The sequence below is a fragment of the Poecile atricapillus genome, chromosome Z, assembly GCF_030490865.1.
Source record: "Poecile atricapillus isolate bPoeAtr1 chromosome Z, bPoeAtr1.hap1, whole genome shotgun sequence".
Taxonomy (NCBI): domain Eukaryota; kingdom Metazoa; phylum Chordata; class Aves; order Passeriformes; family Paridae; genus Poecile; species Poecile atricapillus.
Genome location: NC_081289.1, coordinates 38,156,764 through 38,170,027, shown reverse-complemented (window position 1 = coordinate 38,170,027; position 13,264 = coordinate 38,156,764). Strand labels below are relative to the sequence as shown.

General features: G+C 40.5%; 1 protein-coding gene across 3 annotated transcripts in view; it reads left to right on the top strand.

Annotated features, from left to right (window-relative positions):
* The window catches only part of LOC131573556 (neuron navigator 3-like), a 250,860-nt gene that overhangs the window by 133,495 nt on the left and 104,101 nt on the right, over positions 1-13,264 (top strand). For all 3 annotated transcript variants that reach the window (XM_058827624.1, XM_058827623.1, XM_058827622.1), the window contains exons 10-11: positions 9,964-10,072; positions 11,882-12,265. In XM_058827624.1, the coding sequence (XP_058683607.1) occupies positions 9,964-10,072; positions 11,882-12,265 (493 nt within the window). The remainder of the gene's footprint in view (positions 1-9,963; positions 10,073-11,881; positions 12,266-13,264) is intronic.

Sequence of the window (13,264 nt, the reverse complement as noted above, 5' to 3'; positions counted from 1 at the left end):
ACACCTAGAGCAGTTTTTAGTTGTCCTGCATACCTTGAATCCCCTCTGTGTGCACAGCTTCAGTGATATTGGTACTCTCACTGAGTGAGCCCTGTTTGTAGGCATGAGACACCAGAGGAGTAGTTCTGGAGTGTTCTGTGTCTGGTGGGCTTGTTGCTCATGCGGCACACAGGTGTTCAGACCTCTGTCCAGGAAATCCCAGACAGAAGTTTGAGACACCTAAATAAGGAACAATTCTTCATTTCAAGTATGAACACAATTTCTTGCATGTACCATTTGCCTCAACAAGATTACTCAGTATCCATCCACTCAGTTTCTACAAAACTGGAATATACCTTTATAAACAGGATTATAAAATTATAATGAGAAGAAAGACCAATAAAGTAATCCAGTCTTGTTGTTGTTATTTTTGGTATGGCTGGGAACAAATTGTTCAGACTTTCTTACCAACTATTTCTTTTTAAAGTAGCTGTGACATTAATCACCTTCTGCAGCAACTTTATTGGAGAAGAATGTCAGTAAGTTAATTAGTTAATAATCCATTGTAAACTGTACATGTCAGAAACTACAAAGTATTATTTTATAAAATCAGTGATAACATTTGGCTTTCACAAGTGCTGGCATGTCCTAAGAGCTTAATGCAGTGTGTGATTAAGTAATTATTCATTAATTTATAAATATTGACTAATAATTAAAAATCTGAGGGATGAAGCAGAAATGAAGCAGTACTTTTAAAAGTTATAGGCCTATCTCAATGGCAAGATTAGCATAAAAACATTCAAATTTTAATATTTATGTTTATTGTGCTTAATTTTTTGTTCCCTTTAAGAAGTAGTTAATTAATACATGCAGGAATAGTTTACATTTTTTTCAAGTAAGCTTAGCTGAAGAGATTCATAATCTTATGCATTTCCAGATCTATTACATAATTCATTTGTAGGGTTCTAAACCATCCACTGAGACTTCAAAGAAAGTCTTATCTGACAGCAAATTTTGCCCAAAGATTACAAGTTCTTAAAATAATTTTATAATTCCTTTTATGAAAGAGACAGTAAAAATAAAGTAATATGTTACACTGACTGATGGATTGAGGAAGTTCCCTAAACTGTTCTTGACGTACACATATTCCTGCTTGGTGTTTGGAGAACACACTGAATTGCGAGGTAGTTGGGGAATAATGCTGTCATGGCATTTGCTTTCCTCTAGCCTCCTATACTTCCCTCTTAGCTTAGAAAGATGTATTTTTTGGTTGCTATATCTAAACATTTTAAAATGGAGGGCTGAGATTTAGAAAGTTATTTGTCAATAAATAAGCTGGAGAATTTTCCACATTGCAATTTTATGTTTTGGCAAATGGCACCCTGCAGAGAGATGTGGTAAAGTACAGGGATAAATTCAGTGTTTTTTCTACTGAGCACTTGGTCTAAGATAAATAAGTATCTGCTGTATCTGGAAATTATCACAATGGCCTGTCTACCAAGTGAGGCAATGGGATTAATGGGAGAAAAGTTCATATTACTTTGTAATTAAGAGATGTAGTAAAATGTTTGTACACAGGAAGGTGTGATTGAATGAAGGTTGTGTGATTAGCCTCAGTACCTCTGTATAAAAGCATTTGATTCATTGTGTTTTCAATGTATTTTGAAATGAAGCAGATGAATGCTGCAGCTGCCAGCTACCCTCACATGGCTCTTACACAGTCCAGTGTCATTCCCTTTTTGGTATGATGGTCTGTGACCTGTGTGCTGCTGAGGCTGGGCTGCAATGAGCAGCTCAGCTGGGAGAGGTGACAGGTCAGCAGGGACACTGAGGCCCACTGCACTGTGCTGCTGCCAGTGACCCATCCTGCCTGGAGGGGTGTGACACCTCCTGCCAGCACCCCATGTGAAGTTTGGTGGGGCTCATTGGGTGAACATTTTTCAGCCCCTGACATAACCTTTTCTGCTCCTAGCTAGAAAGAAGACTGACAGTGCCTGTCCAGTTCTGACAGTCTTGTGTGTGGTCCCTGGTGCTGGAGCTGAGTGGCTGTGCACTGCTTCCCTAGCACAAGGGCTATGCCATGCCCAGAAGGGCTCCTGAGGCCAGCCACGCACACTGGGAGCCTGGATGGGGGCAGAGAGGGTCCACATCTGCCTACAGCTTACCATGGAGACAAGTCACTGCCTGCAGGTGGTGGGGTATGAAAGGGCAGGTGGGGAAGTTATTAATGGATTTGAAATATCAGGGAGAGATTCAGACTTGTTCTTTATGGTAGGAAAAGAGCCTGTTCTCTTGATTCCAAGACAATCATCAAGAGAACTTTGTCATCACAGGGCCAAATCACAGAATCACAGAAGAGTCTGAGTTGGAAGGGACCCAGAAGGATCATCTAGTCCAGCTCTTAAACTCAGTCTATATAGGGATTGGATCAATGACCTTGGCATTATTATCACTGTGATCTGACCAAGTGAGCTAAAAATCATCATCCTTCCTGTTAATTCAAAACATAGCAAGGGAGAGTACAGTTTACTATAAATTCAGAATATAAAACCAATTAATGTGAAAAGAGCAAGATTGCCCTTCTTTTTTGAAGTTCTCTATTGTCAATACCTCTCTGTGAGGACTTTCTAACAACCACAGCTTAACCAGGCGTGTTGGGCAGGCTGGGACAGCCACATGGCACTGTGAGTGCACACCAACACAGGAGTCTGCAGGCAGTGCTGGAGCTCTGGGGCAGCCCCAGCAGCACACCAGCTCTGAGACCCCATCAGCATCCACACCAGACCAAGCTCTGCTGCAGGCAGACACCAGCACACTCATGAAACTCCTCCAAGCAGCCATATGTTACTGCAGCTGGCAGACCCTGTGAGTAAGCACAGAAGTCTTGTCTTTTGTTTCCATGCTGACAAGGTGATAGGTGTTTAATATTTGGGACAGTTTCGAGCTCGAACAGACAGACCATTCCTCTTGTCTCCTCTTTGAGTGGTGTTCTAGGTGGGGATGGGAGTTGTACCTCTTGATGTGGAACATGTCTTTCTAGGAATTCATCAGTGCTTTAATATGGGAAACCACCATTAATTTAGGCTACTGTTTTTTTTCTGAGTTATTCTGTGTTTCTGAGAGTCATCTAAGAAGAAATGTACCTTTCCTTTGAAATTTCCAAGAATTTTCTCCTGTGTATCTTCAAAAACTGTAAACTGAAGCAATGAAAGGCAAGAAATACACACTGAGGCTTCTGTTAACATCTGTTTATTCATACAGGAAATATGTGAACAGCTTATAATTCTTAGGGTGGCATTTTTAAAGGTTATTTGTCTGTCAGGGTTTCTCAGGTAGAGACTTGAGATGAGCATATTTTCACACTGACTAAAGCAGTTTATTTTTATACAGCAATTTTATTATTTGTATATTTCTATATAATGTTTTTTGAAATTAATTTCCCCTAGATAAAAAGTTTGTATCTAAAAAATTATAATTAAATTCAGCTATTTCTTTGTTCATCTTTCCATTATTTCTGGGACTAATGTCTTTTTCTTTGTGAGAAAAGACATACATTTAAGCATAAGTCTTCTTTCTCTCTGGATAATGAATTTAAAAATAGCATTCAAAATTGCTGAACTTAGTTCAGATAAAATATGGATTTGCTTTATAAATAAATTGCGCCTCTATTAATGGGTTTTTCTGGAGAATATTGTGAAACAATGATTTTTTACAGCTTTTTTAATTCTATACTAGCCTCTGAATCTCACAGAGGTGCAAACAGGATACCTTTCTAAGGAGAAAGAAATTAAATATTTCCTTTTATGAATCACCTTACCAGACAAATTCTGTTGTCTTATGATCTTAAATTATATTTTCTTAATTTAGAGCAGAAATTGCAAGACTGAAGGTCCTTTTGCAAGTCTGCTTTTAGCTTCCTGCATAGGGAGTAACAGTGATATGGAATAAATAGTTTTTCATCCTTACCTTTCTGGGGGAAAAGTAGGATTTGACCACGAGCTAGATCTGTTACTGTAGCATCCCATTCAGGTGAAGCTGTGTCTTGAAACCTGTGGCACTGTGAACTGGGCAGAGGCTTCTGTGTCTCCAGTTTAATTCACCAGGATGTTTGCTGCCATGGCAGCCAGCAGCATTCACTGCAGTAGCAGAGAAGAGTCATATATCTGGGAATGCAGGTTGAATACTAAAATGTAGGGAGGCTTGTGCTTCAGTGGTTAATTTTGGCTCTTTATTGAGCTCTGACGTGGAGGCTGTACTTGCAGTTCTGTGTCAGCCCATCTAAAGTGAAGAGCTGTGCACTAGGATCAGTCATGAGCTGGTGAGAGGGAGGGAAAAGCCCGAGACAGTACTTGCGCCTACTTTGGATTTCAGAAGGCAGCAGCTGTAGAAAGAGATGCAGGCCCACCGCTCCGATGAGACTGCTGATTGGATGGAGAGGGGAAAACACAGTTGGCTTTTGGGATTACTTCTGTGCTGGAGCAGAGTGTTTGATCAACTCTCTTCTGCTTGAGAGAAATCTAAGTGAAAATGACTGTAAGTACTGCAGATTAATGTGACGGACGAGAAGTGGCTTAGCAGAGACAGCAGCGTAATTTTAAAGAAGATGACTGTGCCTGTCTCGTCCCTTACAGTAGGTAGAGTGCATGTGTGAGCTGTGCTTTCACTGCGAGTACAAGTATGTGCTGCTACCTGGGGTGTGCAGCGTGCCGCGATGCAGGGAGCACCGCCCGGACCTTCCAGGGGAATTGAGCTGCTGTCCATCTCAGAAATAGGAAATCTAACCGAGGTGAAGCAGCAGCCGGAACGATGCAGCGATCTGCTGAATTGTCAGTGTTTAAAGGCACGGAGGTTAGAAGAGGGTGTGTTCGTCTTCAGAAGCAGAAGTCTCTAACCAATCTCACGCTCATCAGTGAAGGGGAGAAGAGGCGATACTCATACAGGGAGAACTGGTTTGGAAACGCCTCCAAGTCCAGCCAGAGTTACCAACAGAGGGATGCAGAAGCTGGGTGCAGAGGCTCCCTGTCCAAGGCATTCTCGCAGTCAGTGCACTCCCTATGCCACTCCAGCTTCACCACACCCCAAGCATTTCAGGGGATACCACCAGCTGGAAGCAGGACATCTAGGAGGTCAGGAGACCCGCGTACAGGTGAAGGCTTTCAGACTGACAATGAGGAGAGCAAAAAGTCCGATGATGAAAATGCATCCTGCACATCCCATTTCCGCAGCAGGACCTGGGCAGAGGAGGAGGAGGAAGGTTGCTTGCGTGAGGGGACTGCACATCTGGATGAAGATGTCATAATAACAATGCTGGGTGACCTAGAACAGGTCCTTTATACTGATATTTTAGGTAAGTTAACTTTGGCTTGACATCAGGAAGGGCAGGAGGAGACCCAAGTGTTAGCACATATCTGCACAGAGCACATTTTTGATCTTGACAATGATTTCCCAAGACAGAACTGGGTTTTTTTGCAGTAGTGTGCAAAAATAGGGTCTAGCCATTTCTTCTTTGTTTGCTTACTATTACCTCTCAAGACTGTGAAATGAAGACAAAGGTCTAAATTGCTTTTGATGGGTCCAGGGGTAGCAACAGCCTTTGAATAACTGAACATAGTTTGTTTAGCTTTTTGAAAAAATAAGGTGAAATATTGAAGTGCTATTAGCTTATTATTAAATAATTTTATTTTAATGACGTTTTTTTCTCATTAATTTGAAACTGATATCTCAAATCTAGGTTTTGAGTGGGATAAAACATATCTCAGCCTTCTTGAAAACTGTCCCTCCAGTATTTCTTCCCCCTTCTCTAGCCCTCCTGCAGATAACTGCACCCCTACATGTGGAATTGTGAGTGCGAGGGTTTCTGTTTCACTTAAATAGCCAGTTTTGCTATATCTGTGCATGCCAGTGAGTATTTGAAGTCCACAGCCATAGATGCTTCAAAGGCTTCTGTGTTACTGGCTTTACTTTTCATCTCTCAGCCCTTTATAAGAGTGCTCAAAGTGTTCATTTCCAAAGCTTTGTTCTTCATCCAGTTAAATGGTTGAAGTAGCTGCTTGCTTTTCGAAGGTTATGTGCCATGTGTCCAGCCTGGAGCCCCTTGCTGGTACATATGTTAGCCCTGATTGTGTTAAATATTAAGGACAAAATTTTTGCTGTGTATGTAGTGGAAAAAGCTGTCATCTCAAAGCAAGAAAGAAACAAGAATTCTCTTTGTATGCATAATTTTTATTATTAAACTGTACCAGTAGGTTAAAAGGGCTTCTGCTAGAGATCAAAAGCTTGCTAGCACAGGAGACTGAGCTCTAACCTGCCTCTGCTCCTCTGCAGCTGTTTGTCACTGACAAATCCATGCTCTCTTGTAAGCCTCAGTTTCCCTGCTTGCAGAGTAAAACTGGCATTTTCCTTTCTGAGTTAATATCTAATAGTGGACAATTCTCTGGGGAAACATTTATTATTTGTAAACCCTTTTGTTCAAATCAGACAATTGATGGAATTGCTTAATGGATGGAATTACTCTCCCATTTGCTTTGAGCTGTGATTACATGTGCAGAAGAACAAAAATTACTATGAACAGTATTATTGAATGTAAAATTATGCGTGAGCATCAGAAATGTGAATGTAAAAGTCTGGCCTAGGTATCTAGTGGTTCCTGTAAAATGTCTGTTTTGATTTTCTGTGAATGTATCTCACACAGTGGAAGAAATCAATGTGTTTTCCAGAAATTTACTGAGAGAATAATGATTCACTGTTCATAGGCAAAATTTTGGAGTATTCATGTTTAATATAAATGAAGAAGCTACGAATGGTTGGAGTAAATGGCCTTTCTTGTAAGAGGAACAGAATTTTGACAGAAAGTTTCAGGTTAGCCCGGTTTTAGTCTTATCCCAGTTTCCCCATGTGTGAAACAGAATGGATTTTTCTTAGTGTACAAACCAGAATCACTTGAGATAGCAAGACAGGGTGCTTTCCTGATAAGTTAGGTTCAGCAAATATGGCCAGACTCTTAGATGGCAGTGTATTGTATTATAAGAAACACAGTACCCAGAGAAGTCTGAAATCCCTTTGAACCCAATGCTGGTGCAATAAGCACCATAGTGTCTCCACTAGCAGGCATAATGTAGCTAGTTTTCAGAAAAATAAACATATTCATTATCCTTATGGTTCTCTTTACAGAAGGAGGCTTGATGTGGATGGGAAGTCAGTACTGTCGTGAAAACCTTGGATCTTGTACTTAGTACAGAAAATTTCTTCCCTGTCATGTTAAACTATTTACACTTTCTGACTTGGTCATCATGGATTCCAGTGATATAGTCTTTAGAGAATGATGGAAAGAAAAAAAAACAATTCCTTTTAAACAACTCTAACAGTTAGTGTGAGAATTTTTTAAATAGTACTATGTAATACATTAATAAAATAAAACTTCAGTTTTACCTTGTTTTTTTAGTTAAAACTGATGGAAATGTTTTGAAATTATCCTCTGTGTCACTGAGAGATCAGAAGAGACGAGGTTTCAAGCTTTTCACCTCTGCAGGATAGAATAACACCAATTTTATGGTATAATTTTTCTGAAAGTGAAGTATTCGTCACTGTGAAAATATATTTTGTCAGCTTGCCATATATGTACCTTTTTATTTAATGTATTGCAGTTATACCTCAAGGCTTTGTTATGCCATTTACTGTGCAATACATATTAAAAAAGACAGTTGCTGTCATTTTCACTGCAAGAATTTGCAATGTTAACATACAACAAAGGACAACTGACAAGGAAGGACTGATAAACAAGGAAGGAAAAGGGCAAGGTCACCGTAAAATATGAATTGTATTCAGTTCCTCAAATAAATATAAAGGCAAAGTATTGCTTTGCCTTTAATTCTGCCTGCATAGACCACTGAATTTGTCTTTGTGCGTAAATAGAAAATTTTCTTATACCAACAAGCCACTCTTTCACCTCTGGTTCAAGGCAGGGCAGGTAACATTTCCTGGGTCTTCCCTATATAGGTATTATGGCAGGAATGTAACATACTCCAGGAAGTCAATTTGAATGCATTTGGCAGAGCAGGGAAGGCAAAGAGCAGTGACAGTGAGGAACTGAGTGCACCACGGACAACTGGCTGGAGACAGGCATGAACAGTGTGCCTGGAAATTATCCGGGCTTTAAAAAGCAGTCTCAGTGTAACAGGATGTAAATGTCTTCAGCTTAGCCTGGCCATAAGCCTGTTTACCTTGCAGGAATCTCCAGGATTGTACAGAAACTTCTGCAAAGAGTTGGTGGGATCCATTGATTGCCAGTGCTTAATCGAACATGTCTAGCTTGAAACCCAGGAACAGCTGTAATTTCAGTGACTGTGAACACTCATGTCCTGCAAGGCACTTCATGTAAAAATGTACACAGGTAGTTTATTTTATGGAACTAAATACTGTGAACAGGCATGGCCTTGGGGTGTGGCTTGAGAAGAGAGTTTGGCAGCTGTGCAGGGCCTGTATCCCCACTTCTTGTTTCCATCCTGCCCAGGGGTTGATCCCACTGTCAGTTCCATGGTGCCAAACCAGACGTTTATAGACATTAGCATCATTAAAACACTGAAGAATTTTTTGTGAGTGATACAAGGGGAAAACATAATTTCTCAAAGGACTGTTTGGCTGCAGCAAAGAGGACAGAAGACACAACCAGGGCAGAGTAGATGGGAAAACCTCAAAACGGCATTGCTGTGAAAGCTGGTTTGACGTTAAGCCACAACTGCAGGTTATGGTGGTTAGTTCAATGCATCATTTGCCTATTGAGGAAGAATTAAAGCTTATATGGAATATATATGAAGTAATTTATTTCCATTTCATGTCAGGAGTTGAGATTTTTCTTAGCAGCCTGCATACTATTTGGGCAATAGGACCTGGCTGCAGAAGGTCTGTGAGATATGATGTGAAATTTGTAATTGATAGAGTCAAAAAGGAATTATTTGCACTTAAAGTTCAGCATTTTACATGTAACTCTAATCCTTATGCTTCTTGCCACCCTTCATTACAAGCAACAGATACAGGATGTGATCAGAAGTAGAACACTAGCCTTGAACAAATCAGAGATTTTTGTCACAGAATTTCTTTTGCAATTCTCTTACTGTTCAAAAGTAAAATGAATTAGACTTCCTTGATCTATGGATTTGCTAGAAAACCTGTATTTCTATTTCATTGTGTATGACCACTGGAGGCTTCTTTGAGGTTCGTTATGTCTCTCTTTTATAACATCTCTTCTTTTTAAAATTTATTTAAAATTTATTTTTAATTGTATAAAGTAAAAATTGTTCAGGATGTTCCAGCTGAAGTTCTGAAAGCTTCATAATTTGAGATATGAGACTAGCTTTTCACAATGGCTCCTGAAGGCTGTTGAAACCTGTAATTGTAGAAATGATGCATGTGCTTATATTTGCATCCCAAGAAGTTTTTTTTTATTTTAACCCAAATTAATAATATCCCTATTCAGGAAAGCATTGCAGTCCAGGAACGCTGCTTAATTAAGTGCCTTACTTAAGGAGTACTTTGAAATAGCCTGGGTGTTAAGTGAATACTGAAGAATTGTTCTAAGAGTCATCCCAGTTTTTCCAGACACAAGTTTACTTTAGTGGCTTTTTTTCCTACAGAGTTACATAAAATGTCAAGGACTAAAAAGGGACTTTATAATGTATCAAGTGGTCTGAGGCTGCCTCATGCCTTGATTACAGAGGAAAAAAATCTCAACACTGTAAATCAGAGTTTCATTAATAGATTTGGGCCTTTACAGAGATACTTCAGTGGGTTTTTCTACATACCACATTATTTATAAGTATATGAGTTTTATTAATGAATGGATGAAATTTTATTTTGTAAAATATTAAAGGGACAGCCCTATTTACAGTCATATGTGTGCGTTCTCACCTGTGGATACACATGTGCACTTTATTCAACCTCATAAGCTCACATGATAAAGTATTTGTTGGTTTTACTCTTTTCTTCCAGGGGAAGACCCTGAAACAAGAAGAATGAGAACCGTCAAGAACATTGCAGACCTGAGGCAGAATTTGGAAGAAACCATGTCCAGCCTTAGAGGGACCCAGATAAGCCACAGGTATGCTGGTTTTGTGTAGACTACTAAAAACATGCACCATGGGAGAGTTTTAATGAGACACTTGCACGGGAAAATTAGCTATGACACTAAACTGCCTTAGCAACTTGCATGTGACTTTAATATACTATACTGTACTATACTATACTATTCTATACTATACTATACTATACTGTCTTATACAGTCATTCACAAAGACAGTTATGGTTTCATATACATTTACTTAGGAGCCAATAAAATTTATTTTAGGTAATTTTAAAAGCAGATGTTGGGGATGAGATCAAATGCAAGGAAAAGTGCAAATGTAAAAATAAATATGTCAGTGGTGGGAAAAAGACACATTGGTGTAGTGTTACAGTTTTGAGCTCTCCAGGTGTTGTTTTTTTCCTCTCTTTCCCTTTTCTTCCCACATGAGCTCCCTTTTAATTTTTTTACGGATAAACCAGCACCTTCTGATTGATCCCTAGGGTTTCTGCTAATTTTGTAACACGCAAAACATGTCTCAAGCATTGCATGCATCTGATTATTTTCAATCACACTAAGTCACACACTCATATGGTGGATTTTCCACCAAAATAGTTTTCCCACAGCACCTTCAATCATATGCACAGATTAGTGTAGCCTCTAGGGTCAATATTATCTTGTTCTAATTTTGGTTAAGATATCAGGTGTTTGGCATCATTCCCAAAGTAGAGGTTATAGAATCATGGAATCATAAAATTGTTTATGTTGGAAAAGACCTATAAGATCACCAAGTCCAACCATTAGCTCAGCACTGCCAAATCCAATAAGAAATAATAAATAAATCCTGTCCCAAAGTGCCACATCTACAAGTCTTGTAGATACTTCCAGTAATGGTGACTCCACCTCTTCCCTTGACAACCTGTTCCAGTCCTTGATGACCCTATCCATGAAGAAACTTCTCCTCATATCTAATCTAAATCTGCCCTGACACAACTTAAGGCTATTTTTCTTGTCCTATCACCTGTTATCTAGGGGAAGAGGCCAACCCCCATCTGACTGCAACCTCCTTTCAGGTAGTTGTAGAGAGTGATAAGGTCTCCCTGAGCCTCCTTCTCTCCAGACCACTCCCTCAGCCACTCCTCATCAGACTTGTGCTCCAGGCTCTTCACCAGCTTTGTTGCCCTTCTCTGGGCATGTTCCAGCCCCTCAGTGTCTTTCTTGTACCCAGGAGCGCAGAGCTGGACGCAGAATTTGAGGTGTGGCCTCACCACTGCTGAGTAAAGGGGGGTAACAATTTCCCTGCTCCTGCTGGCCACACTATTGCTGACCCAGGCCAGGATGCCATTGGCCTTCTGGGCCACCTGGGCACTGCTGGCTCATGTTCAGCCACTGTCACCAGCACCCTCAGCTCCTTTATCCCTTGGGCAGTTTCCAGGCACTGTGTCCCCAGCCTGTAGCACTGCATGGGGTTGTTGTGACCCAAGTGCAGGACCCAGCACTCGGCCTTGTTGAACCTCATCCAGTTGGCCTCGGTCCATTGATCCAGCCTGTCCAGATCCCTCAGGGCCTTCCTGACCTCCAGCAGATCAACACGCCTGCCCAGCTTTCTGTCATTGGTGAAGTGACTGAGGGTACTCAAGATCCCCTCAGCCAGATCATGGATTAAAGTAGTAAACAGGACTGGTCTCAGTACTGAGGGCATATACAAGCACATGTATGCATATGGTGAAAGCACATGCACACTGAGAATTTTTAAAAACAAATACACTTTCCCCCAGCCTTCACTTTTCTTGATTTCTCAGGAACATAGAAAGCACAGTTCACTGACTTCTCCATTCCATTTGGCAGCACACTGGAGACAACTTTTGACAGCACTGTGACAACTGAGGTGAATGGCAGAAGCATACCAAGCTTATCCAGCCGATCGACCCCTGTGACTTGGAGGCTGGGGCAGGCCAGTCCTCGCCTGCAGGCAGGAGATGCTCCATCCTTGGGTGCTGGTTATCCTCGCAGCAGTGCAAGTCGCTTCATACACACAGACCCTTCTCGATTCATGTACACCACCCCGCTTCGCCGAGCAGCTGTCTCTCGCCTTGGAAATATCTCACAGATTGACATGAGTGAGAAGGGAAGTGGTGATTTGGACATATCCTCTGAAGCTGATGTTGGTGGCTACATGAGTGATGGAGACATTCTTGGGAAGAGCCTGAGGACTGATGACATCAACAGTGGGTAAGCAGCGCTTTTTCCCCATTTGAACGATGCATGATCAGTAGATGTAGAAGGATTTTTCTAAAAGATTTTGGCACACAAGTAGGAGTTGCATTATAGTTGCAGTATTTAAATATAAATACATAAAAAAACTGAAACCTGCTAGTGATACTCTCAGTTTTCTTCAAATTCTGTTCTTCTCCTTTAATATCAAAACGACCTTGCTATGAACTTTGAGTTCCAATATTACTTACTGGAAATTTTTGGTAGTCCTGTGAACCATCATTTTGTATTGCTTCCTCTGGGATGAGTCTTCTTTTGGTATTTTTATGTTTTGTTTGAGAAGGTAGGTTTGGCATTGGGTGCAGCTGATGAAAAGCAGTTGACAGCACTGACCTCTGTTTCCACTTCAGATATTGTCTAGCATAGTCATTGTAATGGGCCTTTATTACAGATTTTCACCTGTGCATATAATTTGAGCAGCAGCAATATCTTTTCATAAAATACTAGACCAGTTACTCTCCTAGGATATCCAGGAGGAAAAATTACAATTTTTATTTTTGTTTACTCAGTCAATTGGGGTACTCCAATTTGAGGTACTTTGAGGTGCTGCATTCCCTGTGTTTCAATTTCAACAATTCTTATATCAGTCTAGAAACACAAGTCACTTGAGTCCTGTGTATGTGAGACCTTTTAGAACATCATTAAAAAACGAACAGCCATGTTACAGTTTTACTCAAATTACTATTCAGTGCTGCCATTGGCATCTCAAGGCTTCTTGCTGACTGGTGTGTAATGCCATGTTGAATAGAAGTTCCATAGAGTACCTGGTCATGTCACACCACACTGCTTCACTCCATAATTTTAGAATTCTTGCTGTCAATCTAATCTCTTAGTTTGAAGTATAGCTGTGATTAGAGAATAGTGGGTGATGACAATGAGTATGATACATTTCCTAAAGGCAATTTGAAGTCTGTGATCAAAGCTCTCTCTAGAACAGTGTCTCATCTCAAGCACCAT